Source organism: Nyctereutes procyonoides, unplaced genomic scaffold, assembly GCF_905146905.1.
Source record: "Nyctereutes procyonoides isolate TBG_1078 unplaced genomic scaffold, NYPRO_anot_genome, whole genome shotgun sequence".
NCBI lineage: Eukaryota > Metazoa > Chordata > Mammalia > Carnivora > Canidae > Nyctereutes > Nyctereutes procyonoides.
Genome location: NW_026575134.1, coordinates 16,886,856 through 16,903,746, shown reverse-complemented (window position 1 = coordinate 16,903,746; position 16,891 = coordinate 16,886,856). Strand labels below are relative to the sequence as shown.

The 16,891-nt window shown below is 38.6% G+C and overlaps 1 protein-coding gene across 1 annotated transcript in view; it reads right to left on the bottom strand.

Annotated features, from left to right (window-relative positions):
- FBXL13 (F-box and leucine rich repeat protein 13) overlaps positions 1-16,891 on the bottom strand; it is a 204,839-nt gene that overhangs the window by 62,742 nt on the left and 125,206 nt on the right. The window contains exons 13-15 of the mRNA XM_055301082.1: positions 5,133-5,231; positions 4,476-4,593; positions 4,216-4,375 (exon numbers count right to left, since the gene is read on the bottom strand). Of these exons, the coding sequence (XP_055157057.1) occupies positions 4,216-4,375; positions 4,476-4,593; positions 5,133-5,231 (377 nt within the window). The remainder of the gene's footprint in view (positions 1-4,215; positions 4,376-4,475; positions 4,594-5,132; positions 5,232-16,891) is intronic.

The window sequence follows — 16,891 nt, the reverse complement described above, 5'->3', positions numbered from 1 at the left end:
AATGGAATATTATGCAGCCATAAAAAGAATGAGATCATGCCATTTGAGACAAAATGGGTGGACCTAGAGGGACCTAAGTGAAATAAATCATACAAAAACAAAACCATATAATTCCATTCATAAATAAAATCTAAAAAAAATATGATTCCACTTATAAGTGAAATTTTAAGCAAAAGAGAAGAAAACCAAATGAATAAACAAACAAAAAGCTGAATCAGGGGATCCCTGGGTGGCCCAGCGGTTTAGCGCCTGCCTTTGGCCCAGGGCGCGATGCTGGAGTCCCAGGATTGAGTCCCACATCAGGCTCCCGGCATGGAGCCTGCTTCTCCCTCCTCCTGTGTCTCTGCCATTCTCTCTCTATGTCTGTCATAAATAACTCTCTTCTTCTGCTGGGCGTCGGGTCGATTTGCAGCTTCTTCTCTAGCTCCTTTATGTGTAAGGTTAGCTTTTGTATTTGAGTTCTTTCCAGTTTTTGAATGGATGCTTGTATTGCGATGTATTTCCCCCTCAGGACTGCTTTTGCTGCATCCCAAAGATTTTGAACACTTGTATCTTCATTCTCATTAGTTTCCATGAATCTTTTTAATTCTTCCTTAATTTCCTGGTTGACCCTTTTATCTTTTAGCAGGATGGTCCTTAACCTCCACGTGTTTGAGGTCCTTCCAAACTTCTTCTTGTGATTGAGTTCTAATTTCAAGGCGTTATGGTCTGAGAATATGCAGGGGACGATCCCAATCTTTTGGTATCGGTTCAGACCCGATTTGTGACCCTATGTCTGTCATAAATAAATAAATCTTAAAAAAAAAAAAGTTGAATCAGACCTATAAATACAGAAGACAAATGGATGGTTGCCAGAGGTAGAGAGTTGGGAGGATGCGCTAAATGGGTGAAGAGAAGATACAGGCTTCCAGTTATGGAATAAATAAGTCACGAGAATAAAAGGCACGGCATAAGGAAAACAGTTAATGATATTGAAATAATGGTGTAAAGGGACAGATGGTAGCTATATACAGATAGTGAGCACAGCATAAAGTATAAATTTGTCAAATCACTAAGTTGTACACCTGAAACTAATGTAACACTGTGTGTCAACTATACTCAAATTAATAAAGCAAAAAAGAATAGATGGCAAAGAAACTAAAAATTCAATGATAAGTAAAATAACCTAATTTAAATCATCAGAACCAAAACTGACCCTTTTAGAAAACTGGATTAATATGTAGAAGGCATATTTGAAAAGTTCTTTTGAAATGCAGAAGGGTAAAGAATTAAAAATAAATGAGATAAAAAATGAAGAACCAGGATTCAGTCTTTAAATAAAGAGGATTCCTGAGAGAGATAACAATAAATAAAGCAATAATCAGAGACATATAAAAGCCTTTAAAATAGCAAAAGAGGGCAGCTCCGGTGGCTCAGTGGTTTAGCGCCGCCTTCAGCCCAGAGTGTGATCCTGGAGACCGGGAATCGAGTCCCATTTCCGGCTCCCTGCATGGAGCCTGCTTCTCCCTCTGCCTGTGTCTCTGCCTCTCTCTCTCACTCTGTATCTCTCATGAGTAAATAAAATAAAATCTTTTTAAAAAAATAAAATAGCAAAACATACTCCATACATTAAAAAAGAGAAAGTAAATAAAAACAAAAGGTAAAAAGTACAAATAGTAGAGACATAGAACCCAAAGAAGTCCTAATATTTTAGTTTTATAATAATTTATAATAATATAAATAAGTTGAAAATACCTCCTATTAAAAGATAAGAGATTGTCAAATTGGTTTAACAAATAACTCTAAATTATAAGTAGTCTATGAGAAACACATTTAAAATAAAATGACAATACAACAAAAAAAATGCAGGGGTGCCTGGGTGGCTCAGTTGGTTAAGCATCTGTCTTTGGCTCAGGTCATGACCCTGGTGTCCTGGGATCAAGACCCAAGTTGGACTCCCTGCCCAGTGGGTCTTATTTCTCCCTCTCCCTTGCTCCTGTCCCCTGTTCATGCTCTCTCTCATAAATAAATAAATAGATAAATAAACAAATAAATAAATAAATAAAATATTTTTAAAATTTGCAAAGATGTATATATAATTTTATATTATAATCCAGGAGGCATCAAAAGTCAACAGAAAAGGATTATTCAGTTAATGTTCCCAGTTAATTGGTTAATGTAGTTAGTCCCAAATCTGGCTGGGCATCAAAAGCATCTGTGTTGTTTTAAAAAAAAAAAATACAGGGGATCCCTGGGTGGTTCAGCAGTTTGGCGCCTACCTTTGGCCCAGGGCACGATCCTGGAATCCCAGGATTGAGTCCCGCATGGAGCCTGCTTCTCCCTCTGCCTGTGTCTCTGCCTCCCTCTCTCTCTCTCTCTCTCTCTCTCTCTCTCTCTCTCTCTCATAAATAAATAAATAAATAAATAAATAAATAAATAAATAAATCTTTTTTTAAAAAAGGACTATCCTTTAAAAAAAAATACAGAATCTGGGATTCCATTCCTAAATATTCAAATTCAGTAGCTCTAGGGTAGGGTTTAGGTGTTTGTAGTTTTATTCAGCTCCTCCAGTGATTCTGATACCCTGGAATTTTTACTTTTAAAACATGTATATGTTTTTAATTTACCTTTTCATTACTGGTTTTTAATTTAATAGCATTGTAGTAAGAGAAATAGTTTGTTGATACCTATAATTTAAAAGTTGTTGAAACTTGCTTTAAAACGTCATGCATAGTCCATTTTAAAAAGGACTGATGTGTGGTTGAGGGAAATGTATATTCTCTGACTCTCAAAGTTACTGTTTAGGCTTATCTCTTATAGATGAGTTTTTTAAAATCTAATCTGAAACTTTTATACTAAACTTTCTCTGTCTTTTTATCCTACAATATACTCTTTAATATTTTATTTTTTATCTTTTTTTTTTTACCCTGCTATCATGAAAGGAATTATCTTCCATCTCTGTACTTTTCTCCTCAGTGAGTTCTAATCTGCTATCTGGAAATCCATTTAGTTTATTTCAATAACTCTTATATTTTGTATTTTTTAAAGTTGTTTTTTTTCTAAAAAAAATATATTTTATCATATTTTGTTTCCTGCTAATGTTTCTGATTTCATTAATTTCTTCAGATATTTCATACACATTTGCTTAATATCCTATGCCTGATAACTCCAATATCTGAATTATTTGAAGGTCAAATTTATTTTGCTGTTTCTGGTGACTCTTTTTCATGGTGTCTCATGTCTTCATACATGTAACAATATTTAATTATGAGCAGTTATATTTTATTCTTAATCTGAGGAATCCTAGAGGCCTAAATAGAAAATGCTCTCCTCCGGGGAAGCATTGAGTTAACTTCTTGCAGGAGCCTGGGCAATGGTGACATAAACATCTATGCTCAGAGCAGCGATACCTTTTATGTTTGCTTGCTATTCATTATTCATCTCAGAGAATGTTTGTTGAGAGAGTGGTGCAGAATCAGCATATTAGATATTGGATCTTTCTTCTCTTACTCTTTGTGGGTTCAGCAATGTATTTAAAGTATGTTTCATCAAGGATATAAATTGTGGCAAAGAGTCGTTTGAAATGTTTTGTCAACTATGGAAGTAGAAAACCTCTATTTATTTTTTTTTAAGATTTTATTTATTTATTCATGAGAGACACAGAGAGTGAGAGAGGCAGAGACACAGGCAGAGGGAGAAGCAGGCTCCATGCAGGGAGCCCGATGTGGGACTCGATCCTGGGTCTCCAGGACCCTGCTCTGGGCCGAAAGCAGGCACCAAACCGCTGAGCCACCCAGGGATCCCCACCTCCATTTATTTTAAAAGTAGTTAATCTGTAGAAACTTGAGTGAAATATGAGGATGAAATTCAACTTTTATTTTATTAAGAATTTGTCATCTGTTCATCTGTTAGGGAATCCACACGAGGAAAAATCTAACCAGTACTCAAGAGGAAACCCTTCAGTAAGATTGGTTCCTCCTAAGCAGCTAACAAAGCCCATTTGGGAAAAGGCCTGTTAACTGAACTAGCCATGAGAACCCTCACTAGGAAAAGTAGCCCTTAAGTGTTCCTGGGAATTCATTTAATCTTTTAAGGGCCCACGATTCCACATGGGTGCCCCTTCTTGGTGTTGCCACAGACTTTCATGTTTACTGACCAGTGAGCACCTTGAGGAGAGGGTCTTGCACATTCTAGATAATTAATATTTCTTGAATATATAACTGAGTGACTCATTACCTTATACAATTTGCCAAGTTCAACACAGTTAGTTGCTTCAAAGGTGAAAGCAACTTAAGGCTACCATCTGTTATTCTCTTGCAGTCTACCATGTAAATGTGATTGATGTTTGGATAATTCTTTATATATTGGAAGCATGCATCAGTAATCCTTTTATTTCCTGTTTTAAAACAAACAAACAGAAGACAAGTATTGTATTTGTAATTCCCCAAGAATAAAATTAAACATTAATGCTGAACCCCATTTTTAATATCACAGACCTTCAAATCGGATCTTTCTGAGGTTACAAGTCGAAAGAGCTTTAAAAGCACAATCAGAGATATGTGGCGCACCAATGAAAACTATTGATGTAATACGAGTGCACTTTTCAGCTAACGCCTTTAGAAGAAAAAAAGATGATTAAATTTACCACTGTGTATAGAACAAGCTTAGCAAAGTAATGAGGTTATTTATTTTCCTCAATATTTTCAGAAGCAGACATATTAACTATTAAATTTTCCTAATTTCAAAGACAATGGAACTTTAATTTATTTGAGTACAGTTACATTTGAGTAATGGAGAGGAATCAGAATTAAATCATGTTATGAAGTTGAGGGACAACATGAGAAAATGGAATGCTGAAAAATATCACTACATTTAGAAGTTTGACGTGTAAAACTAAAAGTTTATGCTTAGGCTACAGTATCTCTGAAACAAAAATATCCTAATTGTGAAACAAAGGTTCTTTTAGGGTGTGTAAGCCTTCAAATGTTCAAATGTTTGTGTGTGTGTGTGTGTGTGTGTAAATTTTTAATGATTTTCTTACTATAAAAACAACTAAATTGTAAATCCCATTCATACTTTTCAGTAATTCATGCCACTAAAAAATGTGCCCATCTATTAGGACTGAGAATAAAATGTACTTTGCAACTACCTACTTTTACACAGTTGTCTGTCAGAGTTGGCATGTCGTTGATGGTCAGATGCATAATTCCGGTGCAGCTGTTTGCAATGTTCCTGAAGCCTTGGACTGAAATCTGAATTGTACAGAGTAGATGAAAATGATGGGAGAACCCATTAGCATGACACCTAATAAAACCCTAAAGAAGTTATAACCAAAGGTATGTCATGATTTTGCTACTATATTTTAAAATTGAAACCATAAAATATGGCAGACGTATGAGGGAAAGAATCTAGTCTTTTCTTCTTTAATACTTAATTTCTTATATGTATGTTTTGTGAAATGATCACCACAATAAGTCTAGGTAACTTATTGTTTAATTTCTTATTGAGGCAATATTCACATAACACAAATTAATCACTTAAATAGGCCATTAACCATTCATAGTTTGATGCAACCACAACCTCTATCTAGTCCCAAAACATTTTTATCACTCCTAAAAGACACCTAATCTATTAGGTAGTTTCTTCTTACACATGCCTTCTCCCAGCCCCCAGAAATTACTATCTCTGTGGATTTTCCTATTAAATATTTCAAGTAAGTGGAATCATACAATATATAGTCTTTTGTGTTTCCTTTCTTCCACGTAGCATCATGGTGTAGCATCATGTATCAGACCTTATTCATTTTTATGGTTGAGTAATATTCTTTTTTTAAAAGAGTTTATTTCTTCATTTGAGAAAGAGCATGAATGGAGGGAAGGGAATGGGACAGAGGGAGAGAGAGAAGCAGACTCCCCTCTGAGCAGGTAGCCCATCACAGGGCTCGATCCTAGAACCCCAAGATCATGACTTTAGCCAAAGGCAGACATTTGACCGACTGAGCCACCCAGGCACCTCTATGGTTGAATAATATTCTATTGAATGAATATACCACATTTTGTTCAACTGTTCATCTGTTGATGAATAATATTTGGGTTGTTTCCATCTTTTGGATATTTTGAATAGTGCTACTATGAATATGCATGTACATCTATTTGTCTGAGTACCAGTATTTCAATTCTTTTGAGTGTAAACATAGGAGCAGAATTGCTGGACCATATGGTAATTCTATGTTTAATTTTTTAAGGAACCACCCAAATGTTTTCTACAGTGGTTACACTATTTTACTTTCCACAGGCAATCTAGAGTGTTCCCACTTCACATCTTTGCCAACATTATTTTTCATTTTCCTTTATTTTTTTTTAAAGATTTTATTATTTATTCATGAGAGACACAGAGAGAGAGGCAGAGATATAGGCAGAGGGAGAAGCAGTCTCCCTGTAAGAAGCCCTGTGTGGGACTTGATCCCGGGACCCCAGAATCACGCCCTGAGCCAAAGGCAGGCGCTCAACCACTGAGCCACCCAGGTGTCCCCCATATTTTCCTTTTAAAAAAATTTCCTAGTGGTTTTGAAATGGTACCTCATTGTGATTTTGATTTGCATCTCCTTAATGACTAATGATATTGAGCATCTTTTCATGTGTTTATCAGTCACCTGCATATCTTCTTTGGGCAAGTGTCTATTCAAGCCCTTTGCTTATTTTTTAATTGGGTTGTCTTTCTGTTTTTGATTTGTAAGAGTTCCTTATATATCCTAGACACTAGACCTTTAGATAGGTGATTTGCAAATATTTCCTCCCATTTTTGGGGTTGTCTTTCCCTTTTTAAATAATGTCCTTCGACGCACAAATTTTTAATTTTGATGAAGCCCAATTTACCTGTTTTTTTTTTTCTTTTGCTGCTTATGCTTTTGGTGTTATATCTAAGAATCTATTGCCCAATCCAAAGTCACAAAGATTTACCTTCAGTGTTCTCTTCTAAGGTTTATTATTTTAGCTCTTATATTTAGGTCATTGGTCCATTTTTTAAAAAAATTTATTATTTATTCATGAGAATACACAGAGAAGAGACAGAGAGAGAAGCAGAGGCACAGGTGGAAGGAGAAGCAGGCTCCATGCAGGGAGCCTGACGTGGGACTCGATCCGGGGTCTCCAGGTTCACACTCTGGGATGAAGGCAGGGGCTAAACCGCTGAGCCACCCGGGCTGCCCTCATTGGTCCATTTTTTAAAAAATATTTTATTTATTTATTCATGAGAGACACAGAGAGATGGAGAGGCAGAGACACAGGCAGAGGGAGAAGCAGGGTCCATTCAGGGAGCCCGACGTGGGACTTGATCCTGGGACCACAGAATCACGCGCTGAGCCAAAGGCAGACACGCCACTGCTGAGCCACCCAGGTGTCCCAGTCATTGGTCCATTTTGAGTTAATTTTTGTATTCGGTATGAGGTAGGAATCCAGCTTCATTTTTTTTGTGTGCAGATATCCAGTTGCCCCAGCACCAGCTGTTCAAGAGAGTATTCTTTCCCCCATTTAATGGTCTTGGAACCCTTGTTGAAAATCAATTGGCCATAAAAGTGTAGGTTTATTTCTGGTCTTTCATTCTATTTCATTTTTTTTATTTCATTGGTTTTTATGTCTATCTTAATGCCAATACCACACTGTTTTGATTACTGCAGGTTTGTAGTATTGATTTTTCTTTCAGCCATTATTATCCACATTAGTGGAAGCAGCGGCAGTGGAGAATATTCAAAATACTGAATGATCGAAGGATCAGATGCATTTGATTATGATGAATTTTCTTAAAATAATTTATTTAGGTTTCATTTCCTATAACAAATAGGATGAATGGGAAATCAGATGGCATTTAGACTCACTCACTGTAAAAGAGTGGTGATAATTAGACCGAGAGTCCACCCAGGAAGAGACAGCAGAGGGAACACCCCTGCAAAGTCATCGTCACAACAGCATGACAGAGAACAAGCAAGAGCAGCTATAAGGGACCTCTTAGGAGACCTCTGAAGACTTCATGTGTACCATCTGTCACTCAAGGTGACTTCCAAGGTTCTGTCATTAAAGCCTCCACCTATTTAAAAAGGACTATCCAAAAATTAGGGAACTGAGTGCCACATCCTCAGAACAACCAGAGCTCAGCTCAAATGCCGCCTCCTCCTTAAGTGTCCCTGAGCCTCAGATTAGGCCAGGGTCTTTTTAGACACTTACAGCACTGTTTAAGTATCATAACTATAGTTAAATTTACATTATATTTAATTGTTGAACTAACTCCCTTGTACCCCAGCTCCCAACAGGGTACCTAGAGTGTCAACTGAATAGATAATCAAGTAATATTACTACGTGAGTAAATGGAAGCATGTATGAATGAATTAGGAGAACCATGCGTATAGCTAGGTTCTGTTGCCCAGCAGACATGACAGTGTGAGCACCTGGTCAAAGGCCAGGAGAAGCCCTTGAGAGCAGGGTCTGAGCATGCAACCTTGAGGGGCTGCCTCAGGTAGAAATATATTTAGTCTATGTTCTGAATGCTTGTGTCCCTGCAAAATTCATATATTGAAATCCTAAACCCTCACGGAGGTGATGTCATCAGGATATAGGTCCTTTCAGAGGTAATTTTGGACTCTGCTCTCATGACTGCAATTAGCACTCTTATAAAGGAGGCCCCAGAGAGATCCCTTACCCCTTCCACCATGTAAGGTTATGGCAAGAAGGCGCTGTCTGTGAACCAGGAAGCAGACTCTAAATAGACACTGAATCTGTCAGTGCTGATCTTGAACTTCCCGGCCTTCAGAACTGTGAGAAATAAATGCCTGCTGTTTATAGCCTATCTAGTCTCTGGCATTTTTCTATAGCAGCCTGAATGGACTGAGATACTAGAACAATTTTTTTCTAAAGAGTTTTTGGGAAATATGTTTCTAATATCTGAACAATGTCTATTTTGGCCCAGGAATTTGAGAAAATTATCCTAAAGAAATAGAGCTGCACACAGAAATTTATTTATTTTTTTATTATTTTTTTCAACTTATTTATTTATGATAGTCACACACAGAGAGAGAGAGAGAGAGAGAGAGAGGCAAGAGACACAGGCAGAGGGAGAAGCAGGCTCCATGCACTGGGAGCCCGATGTGGGACTCGATCCCAGGTCTCCAGGATCGCACCCTGGGCCAAAGGCAGGCGCCAAACCGCTGCGCCACCCAGGGATTCCGCAGAAATTTATATATAAGAATTCTCTTTCTTAGCCCTTTGTTCTACTTAGACCTTCAACAGATTGGATGAGGCCCAACCAAACTGGGGAAGGTAATCTGCTCTACTCAGTTTACCAATGTAAAAGTTGACTTTATCCAGAACACCCTCACAGGGATGCCTGGGTGGCTCAGTGGTTGAGTGTCTGCTTTTGGCTCAGGTTGTGATCCTGAGGTCCTGGAATCAAGTCCTGCATCAGGCCCCCTTCAGGGAGCCTGCTTCTTCCTCTGACTGTGTCTCTGCCTCTCTCCGTGCCCCTCATGAATGAATGAATGAATGAATGAATAAATAAATAATCTTAAAAAAATTCCCTTCACACACAAACCTACAATAATGTTTAATAGAATAGTCGGATACCCCATGGGCCATTCAAGCTGGCACATAAAATTAACCATCACAGCTACCTTGGGGACTTTGGACATTTGAGATTCATAGCTGATGTTGTTTGCTCTTGCCTGCTTGGTTTTGGCTGATCATATGAACTGCCTGGCCACATTTTTATCCATATCATCATCTTTGAGATTATCCACTCTATCTGGCACCACTAAGTACTTGAACCGGGCAAAATTCAAAAGGAAAGCTTAAAGATCTTATTGTCACCTCATATTGTGAATTTAAAACAGAAACCTTCAAGCCTTTAAAGTTCCAATCCCAAATACTTAATTAAGGAATTTCAGTTTCTCAAAGTTGAATAACTACATTAGTAGGGGAAGCATTCCATTTTTAAATGCATGTGTCTGAGTATTATTTAACCTGTGTAGCTTTGTGAGAAATCATTTTTCAGAGAGGGAATGTGATTATCCAGTGTTATGGAAGTCTCCGCTCAGAAGTGACTGCTCACACTTGATGACCTACTACAAAATGGCAGGAGGTAGGAACAGCCAGAGAAAGGCAGGCTATTCCAAGGAGCTTGGACTTCTGCTATATGCTGAGATAGGCTCCAGGAGATAAGGAAACAGATGCTCAGGTTCCTTGATTGTTTTTCCCCAGATTAAAAATTGACAGAGCAAGAACACAGATGTTCAGACTCTTAATCCAGTGTTCCTTCTGATTAACATTCGTCAGCAACAACGTCCGTTTCAACTGTCCCATCCCAGCTGCCATAGGTCTTTAAACCTAGTTGCCCCAGCCAGCAAGACATCTGATTTCTCCAGTACTCAGTAGACCTCTCTGCTTTTTTCTGACCTTGTACCTCCCTCTGCCTCTTTCTCTTTCCCTCTACCCAAGCCTTGACTATTTCTCAAGTTCCAATGCATGACTCCAGCTACTTTCCTTCTCTTTCTCTTACAAGCCTAAAGCTCTATTTTAGCCATAACCCTTTCCTATAATCTGCATGTCTTAATTACCACCCCCCCAAAGAAATGAACTTACACTCTTTTTAAAATTTCTTACTGTGTTGGACAACTGTTTGGGGCCGAATGAATTAAATTTGGGAGTAAGACAAATAAAGTCTGGGAAAGAGTACAGAATCTGACTACAAACAAAAATTGAAAACAATTCCAAGTCAAAGGTAAAGGGCAAGTGAAAGCAAAGCAGTGGGAGCGCTAGACTTGGATAAAGTGGCAAAATCACCCTTGGGATAAATAAGAATTATGTAGTGGGTAAGGAGGGAGGGAAAGCTAACGGAAGACCCATAAGGCAAGAATGAGGTATTTTCTACAGGTATTCCCAGAGAAAATTCCAGGGGAGGTGAATGAACATTAAAAATCTGGAGATCAGGGGATCCCTGGGTGGCTCAATGGTTTAGCGCCTGCCTTCAGCCTGGGGCGTGATCCTGGAGTTCCAGGATCGAGTCCCATGTAGGGCTCCCTGTGCGGAGTCTGCTTCTCCCTCTGCCTGTGTCTCTGCCTCTTTCTCTCTGTGTGTCTCATGAATAAATAAATAAAATCTTAAAAAAAAAATCTGGAGATCAGAGGAGCTTGGAGTCAGCAGAGATGGGTTTGAGCCTGGCTCTACTTCTTTCTCACAAAAGGCAACTCAACCTCTCTTGACACTTAGTTTTGTCATCTGTAAAATGGGTATAATAATACCCCAATTTTTTTTTAGGAACTACTTAAGAAAACAAAATGGTGGAGTCTTGTCTCACATTTAAATCTTTCATCCATTTTGAGTTTATCTTTGTGTATGGTGCAAGAGAGGGGTCTAGTTTCATTCTTCTGGAAGGGAGAAGAAGTGTGTGGGAGATATCAGAAAGGGACACAGAACATAAAGACTTCTAACTCTGGGAAATGAACTAGGGGTGGTGGAAGGGGAGGAGGGTGGGGGGTGGGGGTGAATGGGTGACGGGCACGGAGGGGGACACTTGACGGGATGAGCACTGGGTGTTATTCTGTATGTTGGTAAATTGAACACCAATAAAAATTAATTTATAAAAAAAAAAGAAAACAAAATGGGATAACGTATATGTAAAAGTGGTTAGTTAGTACAGTGTCTGGTATGTAATACTGGACACATGTTTTCTTATTACTATTCTCCTGAGTGCATTGTGCTCCCACAGAGAAGTGAAGATTCAAGAACTAGAGGTAGAGGACCTTGAGAGATCATTCTAGTGCATCCCTCGCATCACACACATAAAGAAATGGTATTCAGAGAAGTCGTGAGATTTGTCCCCGGAGCTGGACCATGTCAGGAAGAGTGAGTGCTCCACAAGTACTGAATGAATGAACAAATGATACTGAGTCACACCATCTAGAGGCCACCAATCCCCACAGGACACACAATTCCAGGGATGGGAATAGTTGTTTTTTTACAATACTTCTAAATTCTTCCCCTTTATCTCAAATCCTGGGCCATTACCCTACCACTAGTGTTTCAAATAATGGCTTCCCCTGGGGGAAAGAAAAACGAAAGAAAGAAACTTTTATTTCTTGCTGTCTTGGAAACAAATTCATGACAAGATTTTCTGAACAAGGGAAAAAATTATAGCAGTAATCAGCCACAGCTGAGTGATTCCTTGCAATGCAGCCAGACACTTGGTGCTATCAACCAATAAGACTGTATTCAGAGAAGAGGTGGGGGAAACCTCTAAGAAGAGCTTTTTAGCTTTGTCTTGGCACGAAATGCTTGGTTCTCTACATGGTTTATTTTAGAATATCCAAAAAGATGCTTGGCTAATATTTTATGACTCAAATATTCTTGCCAGAATCTTTTAGGCCAACCAACTATTAGTTGTCCTTTCTCTTCACTGAAATAATGGTCATATAAGCATGAAATTAAAAATTCCTCTCCTAGGGAAAAAGTAAAATACTTCACCATGTTAAGAAGCAAGCCCTGCCACAGCTGATACCTGTGCGTTTTCTGTTTAGTAGTCTTACAAAACTTGGGATCTAATTTCTCTTTGTTTAGTTGTTAAATGGCTTTAGTCTGGACACCAACTGGAGCCCTTTCACTCTGCTCTCTGCTGGTTGAACTCCCATTGGTTGGGAAGTTGGCCGCACCAATGCTGTTCCAATCTCAAGTCCCAGCAGACAGCTACTGCTGCTGATTGGGGATAGAGAAGTTTTGGTGATCCTAGGAAATTCTCTCCAGCTGCCTCTGGGTGGGTCTGAACCCATGAGCAGGACAGGACAGAGCTGTCTGTGAAGGAAATGAGTTGTCAGTGAGCAATACAAAAAGAAAACCAAAGTGTGAGCACCAAGGACTAGCTCAGATCCCTATTTGCTCCTCCAGGATGGTAAAAAAAAAAAAAAAAAAAAAAGAAGAAGAAGAAGAAGAAGAAGAAAGAAAGAAGGAAGGAAGGAAGGAAGGAAGGAAGGAAGGAAGGAAGGAAGGAAAGAAAGAAAGAAAGAAAGAAAGAAAGAAAGAAAGAAAGAAAGAAAGAAAGAAAGAAAGAAAAGAAAGAAAGAAAGAAAAAGGAACTTAGCGCAAGGAGAATTAGCATAGTACTAAGCTCACACTTCCCACTTCTTTACAACATTGTCTTGTCTCCGGACCAGTTAACTCAGCAACACAGAAAAGAGATATATGTAGGGCCAGACCTTCTATGACAGCTAGAAATATCTATCTTAGGTAGACATTGCCCAAGTTGTGTTCCTGTACCATTTCCAGCTGTTTCTCTCATTTGAACAACACTGTAACCAATGACTAATGGATAATGTAATGACTTTAGTCATATCCATATATCCTTCATGACCTCCAGGTAACCTCAAAGAAGACTGGCTTAGCAAGTGGAATGAGTGGTTGGAGAGAAAGATGAAGATTTTTCCCAAAACATGGAACATTTTGTTTTATTGCATTCAAATGTGCCACAAGCTTCTAAAATAGCAATACTTCCCAGGACCTGTGCTAAAAAGCCTTGACAGGATTTCAAATACTGTCTCCCCTGTGGTGACAGGAAGAGAGGCCTACTTATTATCCCTCTGATGACCCCATACTTTCCAGTCTAGATGTTCTTCATGGCTACCCCCTCCTCCGTGTTTGCTAACGCACTTCTCCTAGGTACCCTCCCTGGATCTCTTCAGGTAGGACTGTTTCTTCCTCTTAGGCCCCAGAACACCAAACACCATAGGCCTCAGTTTGAATTTGCATCACCTGCCTTGTATGATAACTACTTATGCACATGTCTAATATTCTTGCCAAGGAACACAGACAGCATCTTATCCATCATGTCCTTTACAGTACAACACAGGGGCTTGGAGCACAGTATGATATAACAACTATTTGTTAGTAGACTAAGTAGTTGTTGAATAAATTTTTTGTAGAATGTTAGAATGTAAGTTAAAATTACTAGTTCCAAAGGCGGAGGAAGGAGGTAATCAGTATGGTCATTTGTTAAAGATTACTGTATTTATCTAAAAACATCAGATAGCCAATCATAAAAAAGAAAGTTTCATCTTCCAATGTGAGTGAGAAATTAGAATACAAGATTAGAGAAGCCTACAGATGCCAGGAAGGCAAGCATGCATGTCAACTCTGTGCACTCACTACACAATGACTCAGGGCTGTGATCTGTAGAGGCAGCCTTGGTCCTTCTTAAACTTTATCATTCTTGTTTAGAGTACACTATCCTGTTCTTTTCCTCATCCAATGGCCAAATTACTCACAGCTTCTCCTGTACTATAATGGACGTTTATCTCCTTTTTGACTAAGAGAATCACAACCATAATTCTTTCTTATTCCAACACAATGATCCATGAAGCTACTCGGTTTGTCTAGATTAACTGAGCTAGAGGGTGGCTTACAGCTGGAGCTCTAACCACAGGCTTCACCTAGGTCCAAAGACCTAAGGAGATTTTTGTGAAGAGTTTATGAAATTTTGTCTGTAAGTCACATCCTAAGATAGGGAACAGAGTAGAAACTGAAATAAGTATGGTTTTTCAGAAAGCACTAACATTTTTGTCAAACCTTTTTTCAGGAGTATGAAACATGATCTTCATCCTCTGAGACTCATTTTGCCATCTGATTTTTCAAGATCTAAAAATCATTGCCAGATGTTTCATTTTTTTACTGCTTAATGTAATAAACATCCTAATACAGTTTGCCTACAAAGAGATTGTCTTAAGCAATGGATGCTAATAGTAGGTGTTTGCTGTATTTCTCTATTTTTATTTTCAATATGGCTAGCATGAAGTTACACTCAAACTAATATCATAACAACCATTTAAATTTATATGAGTCCTATCTTACAAGAAATATAAAACAATTTTCATGAATTTTATTTTTCCCCCAACACAGTTTGAAGTGTGATTCAGAAAAGATATAAAGCATTCCTTTAACAGGGAAACTGAGGCACAAGAACTGATGCAGAAATTGTACGGTGGCTATTCTGATTCATGATTGTTTTTCCACTAGAACTCCTTCTTATTAATGACACTTAAGACCACTTACTGTTTTTTTTCAAATAGGATATGCAACTTTTTTTTTTTTACCATATGCAGTATATAGCACTTTACAATTTTACAAATTACAGTCTGCTGGTATAGAGCCTATTCTTCAGAATTAGTGAGATCAAGGTTCTAATCTCGGCCATTTTTTGTGCGACCTTAGGAAAGTTACTTACTCTGTCTTCATTTTAAGTGGTGTGTGGGGCTAGTTTATACCAGCTTGCAAGCACAAACTGTTGAATTTTTAGGCTCTGCAAGCCTATTGTTAAATTAGATTAGAGGCTCCTATGTGGCTCAGTCGATTAAACATCTGACTCTTGGTTTCGGCTCAGGTTATGATCTCAGAGTTGTGAGATGGAGCCCTGAGAGTTCAAACCCTGGGAGATGGAGCCCCTCACTCAGTGGGAGGCTGCTTCTCTCCCTCTCCCTCTGCCCCTCCCCCTGCTCATGCTCTCTTTCTCTCTCTCGAATAAATAAATAAATCCCCCCCCAAAATACAACCAGATTAAAAAATAAATCATATAAACTTTAAGTAAATTATATCAACAAAGCTAGTGAATACTCAAACTTGTCACTTCCTAATTATCTTATTATGTGTTACTATTACCTATGCTCTTGAGGATATTGTTTATTGTATCTGTATAGTGAAAATATTACCTCATGGTATACCATGGTACCTCTCTTCCCAACTCTCTGTTCAGTGACTTCTCATTGGAAACTTGAAATAGTTAATGGTGAGAGTATTTACACCATGGAAAAGATCAATCATTGAAAATCAGGGCTTTTCCTGCTCTCTGCCAGTTGTTAAATATTTGCCAGCACACCATTTTTCAGTTTCCACATATCTAAAATGAGAGTTATGATACCCACCTCATATAGTTATTTATAAAGATTAAATGAGATAATCAAATAATAAGGAAAAACCTCAACACCTAGCACCCAGTCAGTACCCAACAAATGACAGAAATTATTACCATCCATTAAAATACAGAATAAAGGAAAATGGAATCAAACAAATATAAATGAATTATAATTTTGAATTTAACTGTCGCCAATTCATTTTGGTACATAATCTGCTTATTTGCAACTGGTGTAGCTGGTTGCACAACTATTACTGTTCCAACTACCTATTGGATAACCTAGCAAAACTGTGCCTCCACTCTCAGTTCTGTGCCAAGGACCAGACGTCCACACAGAAGCACAAGATCCTAAAGCCAAAAAGGACCTCAGAAATCATCTAGCCCAAATGAGCCATTGTGTAGATGAGGGAACTGAGGCAGAAGACCACGTGACTGTCCAGAGTTGCACAAGCGGTGAGGGGGATAGCAAGGACTAAATCCCAGGGCTCCCCACTCCAGGCTGGGGCTCCTTTGCCCATCCCACTGCCTTCTACTGTGTGAGAGAGAGAAAGAAAGAGAAATTGCTTTCTCCCCTTGCTTCACTTATGCAATCTCCATTCCATCCGGCTAGTACATTCATTCCTGGACGTGGCTCTGTGACTTTGTCCCACCTCTACCACAATCCCCGGAGGTGAACGAGTAAGGCTTTCCATGATCTTTGCCTCTCTGGAAGGGGAGGTTAGACTTTATGCAGCCCAGAGAGAACTGAAATGACCTTGGAATCATCTTGTTCGCAGTTTGCACAACCTACCTTTAAGATTCACGGGTCCCAGAGAGACTTAGCAGTACAAGCACTACTGATTAATTATTATTGTACTTAGTCATTTGGACATTTCTGGGATGCTGTCCCTTTTCATTTTTCTTGACTTGTGTCTAGTGACTGAAAAATAACTTATGAAGAAAATACTTTCACCATAGTATTTCATAGTTTCCTAGG